General features: G+C 40.0%; 1 protein-coding gene across 4 annotated transcripts in view; it reads right to left on the bottom strand.

Annotated features, from left to right (window-relative positions):
• Positions 1 to 12508, bottom strand: part of C3H1orf94 (chromosome 3 C1orf94 homolog) — a 63982-nt gene that overhangs the window by 34157 nt on the left and 17317 nt on the right. For all 4 annotated transcript variants that reach the window (XM_031962097.1, XM_003765344.4, XM_031962096.1 and 1 more), the window contains one exon: positions 4548 to 5272. In XM_031962097.1, the coding sequence (XP_031817957.1) occupies positions 4548 to 5272 (725 nt within the window). The remainder of the gene's footprint in view (positions 1 to 4547; positions 5273 to 12508) is intronic.

Below are 12508 nucleotides of genomic sequence, written 5' to 3'. Positions count from 1 at the left end.
CTCAGAGTAGTTAACTGACTTGCTCATGGTCACACAGTTGTTGGGACTGATGGAATCCCTTGGCTCCAATGAAGCACACTGGACAGTGAAGAGGGACAGGAGGAAATGGGTTAGTGCAAAGGATGAGATGTCTCAGCTCTGCCCCAACTCAGGACAAAACTGTTCCGATTAGAACTGGTTTTGAGGGGGGAAAGACATTTTTAGCTAAACATGTCCCTAGAGTCTCTTCCAAATGATTCTGCGTTTGCTGAGTTTTGCCCGGAGCCAATGAGCTGCAGTAACAATGCCCACTAATAATAGCAGCATCTCTTTTCCTACACACTGAGGGAGGTGGGAGAGGCTGACATGCAGAGGGAGGATGAGAAGGACAACCTGACTTGAGCTGAGGCTACTCTAGAAAATGCCTTGTTGTGGATAGAGCACCGGTCCTGAAGTCAGGAGGACTTGAGTTCAAATCTGGACTCAGACACTTAACACTTCTTAGTTGTGTGATCCTGGGCAAGTCACTTAACCCCAATTGCCTCAGCAAAAAAAGGAAAAAAAAGAAAATGCCTTGCCCATCTCATCCCCAGCCAGGATCCCAAACTCCCCTCTTGGTAATCCATTCTCAGACAGAACAGGTCAATCCCAGAAGAACCTTCCTGACTAGAATGGAGTCATTCAATCATCCAGCTAACCTTAATTAAGCAAAAGTACATTCTATCCCTCCTATGGAGAATTTATGAGAGGACATGGCTGAGAGAAACATAGGATAAACAGGAATGAATCTGTCTTTGGAGAAAATCCCACATCATTGGAATTAGGAATCCACTGGATAATTCAAGTATTAGAATATTATCATTTAAAAATTTCCATTTAAGTCATCTGTGTAGATGTCTTTTGTTCCTTTATTGATCTGCTAAGCTTCTTGAAGGCAGAAACTGGGTCTTATTCAATCTTTGTCCCTCCGTGGTCCCTCCCACAGTGCCTTACATGTAGTAGACCCATGATGAATGAAAGAATAAATGAATGAATGAAGATCCCATTTGCTGGGCATTAGGATAATTAGGACTCAGATTTCTGATATATCCCCACCTTAGTCACTAAACTCTAGTTAATCCTGTGAACCTGAAATGCAGACTACCTTTGGAAAATTTCTACTTTTGATGTCAGAAAAGAATAGATCTGAACCCACAGAAGTACAGTACAGAAACACATTCATTATCCTCGGAGATGACAAAGAAAAGTGAAGAATAATACTAATTGATATTTAAAGCTTTTTATGTTTTGCAAAGCACTTCACACACACTTCTTTATCTGATACAACATTCTTCTGAGTTAGATATCGCAGATATTATTACTAGACCTATTTTGCCCCCTCCAAAAAAGTTATTCACCCCTAGTCACACAATTAATAACACAGCTGTGATTTGATCCCAAATATGTCCTAACTCCAAATCCAATGCCCCTTCCCTTATTCTATGTTAATCCATAATCTTAGATCAAGCAAAAGGAATTTTTTAAAAATTTGAAATGCCACATATGAGACACAGCCTTGTGGTCCGGCTAGAGACCAAGGGACTTGGATTTAAGTCTTCCACTGTTTTGCTCTGGAACCACAGTCAAGTGCTTTCTTTCTGAGCCTGAATTCTTCATCTGCAAAATGAAAGAGTTGAACTAGGTGATCTCTTGTGTCCCTTCCAGTTCATGTAATATATTTCTGTATCTAGTAATCTATTTTAATCTCTTAAAATATATATTCAAAAGAAAGCATGGTGCAATATGCAAGGAGGCAGGAACTTTGATGCTTGAGCTTACTCAAGTGTTTTTCCCTATTCTTCAGATTCATCTCAGTTTTCCATCTAAAAGACATTGGAGGGGGAACTGGATGGGCAGTGGATGGAGTACTGGCCCTGGAGTCAGAAGGATCTGAATTCAAACACTTTCAACTTCCCAACTGTGTGACCCTGGCAAGTCACTTAACTCTAATTACCTTGCCAAAAAAAATATTGGAATAATTGGTCTCTAAAATTTGTTCCATTTCTAAATCCTAGGCAGAAGACTTTTTCTAATGATAGCACACACACATACACACACACACACACACACACACACACACACACACTTTCTCTGTATTTCTTTCTGTCTCTCTGTATCTCCATGTCTTTCTCTTCCCCTCCCTTTTCTCTCTTCCTCCCTCCCTCCTTTCTTCCTCCCCTCCCTCATTTTCCCTTTCCCTCTTTCCTTCTCCCTCTCTCACATCCCAAGCCAGGGCCAGGCATAGAGCTGATGAATCTCTAGGTGCCAGAGAAAGCAGAAAAAATGGGGTAAGAGGTAGGGGATTTCCCTGGGACATTTAATGTAAAGGTAGTTTTCCAAGGCTGTCCTAATGTCACAATAATGAGGAGGAGATTTTAGGAGAGCCGCTTGCTTTAAAAGAAAGCTATCCGGATGCTGATCAGTGGAAAATATGAGGGTGGGTCTTCTCCTTAGAAATGAGCAATATATCTTCCTCCCCGCTTTGATCTCAGAAGTACCATCTGCTGGTGTTGGTTTTCCCCAACTTTCAGAGTCTCCTAATCCTAGCAAAGAGCCCCTCAGCTGAAATGTCAGTAAACCCTTCTGATTTGAACCGAATCTTGGAAGACTAGGATTTGCTTCTTTCTCACAAAGCAGACAACTCTCCTTCAAAATGTTCCTTCAAAATAGGACATTGAAAGACTTCAGGCCTTTCTATTGAATGGGCTAGACAATTTGCTTCTACTATCCTTATTTTCTCTGGTTCCTAGGGATGGCAGAAAAATAAAGGGAAAACTAACCAGAAATATGAAGGTTACAAAAGGCTGTTACAACCAAGTGCTATATTGGATTGGATTTGGGTAAATATTTAACAAACATTCACTAATTTTTTTCCATGTTCCAGGTATTCTTGTAAGCCCTGGGGATACAAAGAATATAGGGAATACAGTTTCTACCCTCAAGGGGTTTACATTCTATTTGGGAAAGTGATATGTACACACAAGTAAATCAATAATTAATTTTTGGAGGGGACACTAACAATTTGGGGAACCATGAAGGACAGTAAAGGGGAACTTAAAATGAACTTTCAAATGATCTAGGGCCCCAAGAATCAAGGTGAGGAGGAAGTACAGGCATGGAGGACAAAGTGTGAAAACACATTAGGGCAGGAGGTGGAATGACAGGTACAGGAAATGTACCTGGTATGCTTGTTTGATGGGAGCATGGGGTGCTCTACCCTTAGGAGAGTCTTCTGAGCTCATACTCGTTTTATTGGTCACAATCAGACATAATGTACCTTGACCCTAACATAATGATGTAATTTCGTTCCTCCCTGAGCACAAAGGATAACAACCAACTGACCAACTGTATATACTACTGCCTGGAAGGAAATGTTGGAGCCAGACTATGAAGAGCTTTAAATGACAAAGACAAGTGTCATTTAAACTGGAGGAAATGGGGAGCCACAGGAACTTCTTGAGCAGGAGAAAGACATAGATGGACCTGTATTTTACATGAATGTTTCTATTGTCACAGGTCCCTGGCAGCAATACTGAGAACATCCTTGTACCTCAATAAACTGGATAGGATCCAAAGAAATCATCTCATCCATCACCTATCTTGAGACCAGGCCATGTTGATCCCAACCCTAATGGAGAAGATCTGAAGACTCCAAAGGCACAACTCAAATTTTTCCTTTCCATCAGCTTTTGGTTGACAATGATACTTTTCCCAAATCCTCCCATAGTTGCATAGGACTCAGAGGCCATCTAATCCAACTCTCCCATTTTATAAATGAAGAATCTGAGATCGAGAGAATCTGTCACTGGTGCTAGAGATATTCAGGTGACAATGTGTGTGTGAAGTTGAACTGGAAGTAAGAACACTTGAATTCTAATCCTGCCCCAAAATGATCACTTAATTGTGTGACACTGACTAAGTCTCCCATTGTCTCTCACTTTGTTTCTTCATCTATAAAATGAGATAACCCAAAAAAGTACTCTGTGGATCTTAAATTGACATATAAATTATCACCTACATAATGATTATTAGTATTGTGCAAGATTACACAGGTAAATGTCAGAGTTGGATTTGAACTCTCAGAGCCCTGACTTCAAATCCAGTATTCTCCTCTGCTCTGTGCTATATTTTGCTTCTGTATCTTCAATGTTTAGTTTAGTGCTCAACTCATAAATAAATACTTAATAGATGCTTGTTGCTGACTAATATGGAAATGTGTTTAAAATGATTGTACATGTATAACCTCTATCAAATTGCTTGCTGTCTTAGAAAGGGGGAGGAAAAAGATGGAAGAAGAAAAATTTGGAACTCAAAATCGTTCAAAGCTATCTTTACATGTAATTTGAAAAAACAGAATGTTATTAAATGAAAAAAATTACTTGTTGATGGGCCAATTTTCTGAGATACCTGTGGATCTACTAGAACCAACAAGTTAGTCACTCACTGCCTCAGTCCACCATCCTCCCCTAGGATACCCTTCCAAACCCTTCCCCACCCAAGCATCTTTCTACTCATCTATCATCTCTCACCCATTGCAAGGAGCCCCTCCACTGAGGGGTCGGCCTCCGGTTTGGAGCAGATCTTGGCAAACACTGGGAGCTGTCTCTTCTGCCCAGGGAGCTCGGAGGCCTTCTCTGGCAGTGCTGGCAGTGGTGGCGGTGGCAGAGGAAGCAGGGGTGCAGGCCCTGATGGCTCTTTGGGGCCCGGGCCACTGAACATGCTATTCTGAAGGAAGTCCTTGATCACCCTAGTCTCCTCCAGCACCATTTTGTTGTCAGGGGCCTTGGATGACTCAATGTGCTTCAGGGGGAACTGGGCCAGGAGCTTGCTGATTTCTGAATTGGAGGCTGCAAGACTGGCAATGCCCTCCTCCCCACCCTTGGTGCCCTTGCCCTTGGCGGAGCGCAGGATCCCTGTGACTGTGGACTTGACTGAGTCACAGTCAGAGCGGCCAGGCAGCTCCTTGTCCCCCGGCCCACTGAGCATGGGCTGGATGGCCTGCCCCACAGCCTTTTTCTGGCCCAGCAATTGGTCCCCCCCAAAAGCGAGGGCTGAGGGGAGGCTGCCAGCCTGGGCCAGGGCATGCGGAGGGAAAGGCGGAGTGGCCGGCCTGCTCAGCTCAGGGGTGTCACCTGCTGTGTCCAGCTCCCCAGGGCTGTCTCTGGCCAGGCTCAAGTTTTCTTTTGTGAGGTTCAAGTACTCCTGCTCCACCAGGAGGGAGATCTCATCCTTGCTGCAACTCTGCTCCAAAGCTCTGTGAAGGGATAGAGAAAGATGAGTTTATGGGCCATTTGTCCAGAGGCAGCTGTGGAGAGATTCCAATGCTGGCTGGGAAATGAGCGATTTGGAAGCAAATACAAACAACTAAACAAACCATCCAAAATCCATTTTGTCCTTGAGAGGAGAGTGTTAAGAGAATTCCCTCCCACATAAGCTTACCTGTGAGGCTCTGAGTATACCTGAGCCTGAGCTGGATGGGGAGCAGGAAGCCAGGACCCCAGCCCTGCCTCTGCCCCTAACTTATTCTATCACCTTAGAGCAGTCACTTCCCTTCCTCTAACCTTCTGTTTCCCACTATAAAATGGAGCTATTATATCCCACCCACTTCCCTGTGAGAATCACATAAGAGAATAATAATAATAATAATAATAATAATAATAATAGCATATATTTTTCAGACATGAAAAGTGATTTCTTGGTGATAAGAATTCTGTAAAATGGGTGGTGGGTTTTGCTAAATGAATTTTGAGGAGGAAACTGAGGGTCCAAGAAGATAAAACACTTACTGATATAACACTACTGTGTTAAAATGGGTAGGTCATTTGACTTCCCAGGGTTTCTTCATATCTAGAATGAGAATTGAACTACCTGCCCTCTGAGATCTCTTTCCATTCCAAACCTATAACACATTCAGCTTAGCCAAGATGGACATGAGGATACAACCCCCCAAAATGCTCCACTCAAGCATGCATGTACACATAGACATTCATCCCGTTATTTGATGGGCGTTCAATCCACAAGGTACATTGCTGGTCATCTGTTTGCTTTACAATGGATTCTTTGCATTGGAAAAAGATTTAAAGAAAGGAAGAATATATCAAAAAGATCTGGATTCATCTCTTATGCTGACATATACTGGCTGAGAGAGACTGGACAGCTCACTTTACCTCTCATGCTACTGGTGTAAACTAGGTTGCCAAGAGATTGTTCTCTGCTTTGTAGGAAGAGCTGGCTACCAGGGCTCACTGTGCCAGTAAAATGGACTCTTCCATCAGAAAGGATGATGCTTCGCTTAAGGTTTCCAGCTCCCAGTGTTTGGGGGTTGGGTTTGAATAGGGACAAAGAAGGTCTCTCAGTAGCTGCTTTCATAGGAATTCTGGGAGTCAGCAGATTCTTCCTTCTGCTATTGGTCAAGCTAGTTTCTCTTCCTTCTCAACAGAGATAGTGAGAGGCAGGTTCTGAACTCAAGTGCTGAACATCATCCCTTTCATTGGTAGCAATGAATTCACTGTCCCATCTCTGGGGGATGTCACTGTCCAGTCTGTAATATTAGAGCAGAATCCTACTATGAAGTAGGTTCTTAGGAATAATAATAATTAAAAAAAAGCACTATGAAGGGGAAATGAATTGGTTCAGTGGGTAGAGCACTGACTCTGGAATCGTGAATTCAATACTGAATACTGAATACAAATGTGACCTTAGACACTTGCTAATGTGTGACTAGGCAAATCACTTAATCCCAATTGCTTCCAAAAACAAACAAAAAAAGATAGTACACAAAGACATAAGAGATACTTGAAAGACTCAGTCCTGGATGCAAGCTTAGACAGTACAACTTTATGAGGAACAAGGATCCCCACTCCCCCTCCTCTAAACTTTGCAAACTATCACCTTCAATATGCTTTGTTATTAACAGTAAATATCATAACTGTTCAAAGTTTATCGAGCACTTATAAGGTTTACAAAATGTAGAAAGAACACTGGCTAGAGGCAAAGAACTGAGTTCAAATATTACCTCTGATACATATCATTGAAGTAACCTTGGGTAACCTCCTTGGGATTTAGCTTACTTATATGTAAAATTTTGAAGATAGATGATTTTTGAGATCCATTCCAACTCTAAATCAAAGATCTGATGTCCCTAAGAATTAGGCTGTGGAAAGATATTGTTCAACATGATAATCTAGGGCTTGAAATCATGATCATGTAGCTGATGGACATTGAAAATTCAAATATTTCCATCTGCCTTCTATTTTCTCTTCATTACCAGGAGGATCTCAGGGACTGTCCTAGGAAAGAGCCTGCCAAGCACTCCATGAAATCTGTATGGAGTTTGGAATTGAACATGAATCAGCTCACTCAATTCAATTCTGTTCAACAAATATTTATTAAGTGCTTCTTTCAAGGGGAGGGAACCTTGTTCTGGATTCCTCAAAACATTGGTTTGCCCAAGTTTCTACCACCATGTAGCTAAATCTTTTTGAGAACTAGGACTGTTTTGGCTGTTAAAGAAAAGGCCACAGACTTCTTTTTGAGCCGTCTTGTAGGCTCAAAAGTAGTTTAGCACATTTCTTTAAAAGGTATATCATTATCCCTTCCACATTGTAGGGATTAAGGAAATCCCTCAAGGGATCATCCCTTGTGACTCCACAATCTGGAAATTTTTTGGCCCTCTCTTCATCCCGGAGAAGTTCTGAATTATTATAGTATATAAAGACAATATTTGTTGATGTTATACAATACTATACATATTTTATGCATTTGTGAGTTTCTAAACTTTTTCTGTGTCATCTGCTGGCCTTCATTCATCATTTGTGGCTTTTGCAAAAGGCTCCCAAAATTCCCATTTAATTTTTCAAATTAAGTGGTGGGGCAAGTCCTGATGTGGAAGGGATAGCTATACTCTCTAAAGCACCACTCTTAAGAGGCTCCATTTTTAGACTTCGTGAGGAGCTCACTACCTCCTGAGGCAAGTCATCCTATTTTGGGACATCTCTAATTAATTTTAAGGCAATTCATCCTCCTATAGACTTGGAATCTGCCTTCCTATAACTACCACCAATTCGTCCTAGTTCTGCCCTTCTGCATCTACTCTGAAAAAGGCTGGTCTTTCTTCCACATGACAGCCTTCAAATGCTTGAAGACAGCTATTGTCTCCCCTACCCCCATCTTTTTTTCCCTTCGAGGCAAATATTCCCCGTTCTTTACTCATATAAGATGGTTTTGAGTACCCTCACTATCCTGACTGTTCTCATTAGGAGGAATTATAGCTTATCATTGTCCTTTGCAATATGTGATATCCAAATGAATACACTATGTTGCAGACCAGTAGAATAAGAGATGTGAGCATGCACTCATGGGAGGGTTTGCAGGACACTGGCCAATCAGGTAGAAAGGTGATCTTTATTTAGGACCCTATCATGTCAGGATGTCTGTCCAGAACTGGAAACGGCCTGAGAAGAATAAAGCCATAGATCTGGTTTGAGAAATTTAAAATGGAAGAGCAATAACTGGAATCAGGAATCTAGGCAAGACATTATTACAGTGGAATACAGGGCATGGGGGTGGGATGGACACTGGATCAGTGTAGCTGATCAGAAACCAAAGACAAAAAGGCAAAGCAAAGGTGTATGCTTTCAGGGGGATTCAGAACATAGTAAGTAGCCTAATTTTCACATCTAGAATTTCATGGTCTATAGTCCATCCTTACTAAAGTACTGTCTGTGTCACCTTCACCAGCTGACACCTGTACAATCTTCCACATTTACCAGGGATAGCGTCCAGAGAGTATTTTGGATATGATTTGAGCAGTAGGAGTGCTTCCTCTCCACCTCTCCCAAACAGCTTGATCTGAACTGGAATCTTTTATTAACATAGTCTAAGATCACATTAGGGTCTTACTTTTGTTTTTGTTTTAGCAGCTACATCATCTCTTTGGTTTATGTTGGGCTTATAATCACTATTCCCTTCCTCTGCTCCAGGTAGTTTTTCACATGATTATCTATAAAGCTCCTAGCGTTTATTTGCACAACTAATGGTTTTCCACCTAAATCCAGAGATTTACATTTACTTCTATTCAATTGCATCCTATTAGTTTTTACCTATTTTTCAGTCAAGCCAAATCATTTAGGAGCTTGATTCAACCTTCAAAAATATGAACTATGCATTTCAAGCCATATCTTCTGAGTTTGTATGGTTGGGTTTTGCTGCTGTTGATTTGTTTAACTTGTATGTTTAAGACTCATAAATGTATACACACACACACATACACATATTGAACATGAACAGTAATACTAAACAAGAAAATATTGAAGAGAGTCTTAGAAGGAGCTTTAGGTTCAAGTCCTGACTCTGTGACCTTTTAAAAGTTGGATGACCTTCCTAGGCTTTGGTTGCTTCATCTTTAAAATGAAAGGATTGAACCAAATGATATCTAGGGTATCTTCTAACTCTGATTCTATGCTCATATGATCCTTATGCCAGCTCCACAAATCTCACTGATAGAGACTTCTCTTTTGGTTGAAAAGGATGCATTTATCCACTATTTCCAAGTATAATCATTCAATAATCCATGTAATAATATTATCAATAAACTCATTTTGCATCTCTATGTTGTTTACAAGTATGTAAGCAATGCTAGCTAAAATTGAATTCTATGTAATTTCCCTGTTTTACTAGTACTTCCCCTCCCAAATGAAAAGAATGAAGTTATTTTGCTATGGCCCACTGAGTCAATTCTTTTCTAAGTATTCATAATCCTCCTATTTAGGAATCCATTCTAGAATTTTTTTGGAGTTGAGTATTAAGATTATTTGTCCATTCTTTCCAGAATCCACCCTTCCTCTGCTTGTTCTAAATCATAACCACCTTGCTTGTTCCAAGTCTTCTGGAACCTTTTCCATTATCCATGATTTTTTTTTGAGTTAGCAAAAATTCAAAGGTTGTCAAAGAGAGAAATAATGAATCATTCAAAGAAGCAAAACCAAACTCCCTGTCTCCTGAGAACAAGAGTGAATCAGAATTAGTGAGGTGGCTTCCTTGAGTCTCCTTTTTGTCTCCTCCGTAGCTTCACCCATTTCCAGAAAGGATAGCTGTCCAGTGTCAGCTATTTGCTCAGACATTGTGCATTATTCTTGGATCTATGACATAAAGGACAATGTAAAAATAAAAGATATTGACTAGTTGGCATCCCCCTCCAGAATAATGACTAAGATAGTATGCTGTTCATTTCCCAAACAGCAGTTCAATGTACTGTATAACATAGAAGAAAGATGAAAACTGCTATCCATCTGAAGCCAAAGCGAAAAAAAAGCAGACAGAAAATAGTTAGTGTTAGAAGAGGACATCAAAATAAATATTTCCATCCAGCAGAGGCATTTCAAGTCTGCTGCAAATATATTGTTAATATTCTCTTATTTCCATGGCTAAGTCTCACAGTTCCATTGAGACTGCAGTTGTACTGTGAGGTCAAAGGGGTTTTCATTTTTCTGTTTGAATATAAGGTGGTAGAAATGATGATGATTATGGTAGCAGTAGTAATAGAAGGAATAGTGATGATGATGTGGTAGTGGTGATATGGCGATGAAAATGGAGGAGGAAAAAGGGGAGAAGCTGGAACACAAACAAAGATGAACTATTGAATCTTATGAGTTAGAAATGGGCACAAAATATTTAGGCTTGGAGGGGTCTTTTAAAAAACCTTCTGGGTTATCATCCCTTTTTTTTACAGAAGAGGAAACTGAGACCCTGAGAAAAGAAGTCACTTGACAAAGATCATAAAAAAGGTAAATGATGTAGGTAGGACTCAAATCTTAATCTTCTGACCCCTGGGCCAGTGTCCTTTGCATTGGACTATGAGTGGTATTTTGATTTCACAGAAACTGTCTACATTTCACAGAAATTTCACACAATCCTTGTATATATATTTTTCCATGTGACAGAATCTTAGAATTAGAAGAAACTTCCAATCTTAGCTGAACAAGAATGACCTCTATATCACACCCAACAAGAGATCACTCAGCCCCTACATTGAGACTTCCAGTCAGGGGGACTCACTACCTTCAAAGGAGTGTGCATTCCACTTAGAGGAGATTCTAATTATATAAGAAATATTTTCCTCATATTGAGATTTTATTCTTTGTAACTTTTGCAAAGAATTCTTCTAGTCTCATTGCTTCTAGTCTCAATCTCTGAAGTAAAAAAATTCTAGTATCCTTCAAAATGATATCCTTCAAATAGTCAAAGACAATTATTATCTCCTCCCAAGTCTTTTCTTCTCCATGCTGAACATTCAGTTCCTTCAGTCTGTAACATATACATCTCCAGGTCCTTCTCCAAAATGGTTACCTTCTTCTAGATAGTTCATTTTAGCATTGTTCTTCCTCGTTTACATGTGGCACCCAGAATTAAACTCAATATTCTAGATTCTAGATGTAGTCTGAACATGGTGAGCACAGTAGTACCACTACATCCCTAACCATGGTCATAATACTTCTCAGTACAACTTAAGTTTGAGTCAGCTTTCTTAGTCAAATCACACTATGTATCATGTGGCACTCGTATTCCACTAAGACCCACTGGATTCTTTTTAGATCATAGATTTTAATCTAACCACACATCTATCATATTGATGAAGTTGATTTTTTAATCCTGTACAAGAATGTACATTTATTCCTATTCAATTTTATCCTATTGTATTGAGCCTAATGTTCCATCTGTTGATGTTATGTAGATAATGTTGAAATTATCTACCACCCAATGAATTAGCTGTTGGCCCCAGTTTTGTGTCAGCTGCCATTTAGATAAGCAGAGCACCCCATACCTTTATTCAAGTCAAAGATAAACATAAAACCATACAGGACCAAGCAGAAAATGCCTGGGTTCTCAAATAGAAATTTCCTCTCAAATTAATGCTAAACTATTAGTGGCTAGTCTTGGGATACAGCCTTTTGTCCATATCTAAATCTATCTAGTTGTATTATGATGTAACTTTCATCTATCTCTGTTTTCTAAAATAATAGCAGGAGAGATTCTATTAGATACTTTTCTAAAATCTAGGCACATTTAGACCTGGGTATAAAGCAAAGATGTCAGTGACTGGTTAGAAGGATCTCACAGTTGCTTTCCCATATGTTTGAGTTTGTAGCTCTGTGAATCTGGATTGGAATGCTGAGTTTTTCTGAAGGAAATAGGACCCTTCAAAAAAACTGGTTCATGTGCAAGAAAGTTATGATCAGTTCAGTATTGAACATATTTTGCATTCTAGGCCTCAGTTTTTTAACTGTAAAATGGAAAAAAGAAAAAGTACAACAAATGATATCAATAATCCCTTTTTAAGGTAAAGTCTATGAGCCTTTGATCTTTATTCTTGGCAATGGAACTTTAAGCAAGTACTCTTGGTGTGGTCATAATTCAAAGGATGGACATGATTATAGGGAGAGGAGTGACTGGTCTTGCTCTCTGATTAGTATGGGTGATGTTCAGGAAAATC

The sequence above is a fragment of the Sarcophilus harrisii genome, chromosome 3, assembly GCF_902635505.1.
Source record: "Sarcophilus harrisii chromosome 3, mSarHar1.11, whole genome shotgun sequence".
Classification (NCBI taxonomy): domain Eukaryota; kingdom Metazoa; phylum Chordata; class Mammalia; order Dasyuromorphia; family Dasyuridae; genus Sarcophilus; species Sarcophilus harrisii.
Note: the sequence above shows the minus strand (reverse complement) of the source record. Positions and strands in the feature narration are given on the sequence as shown.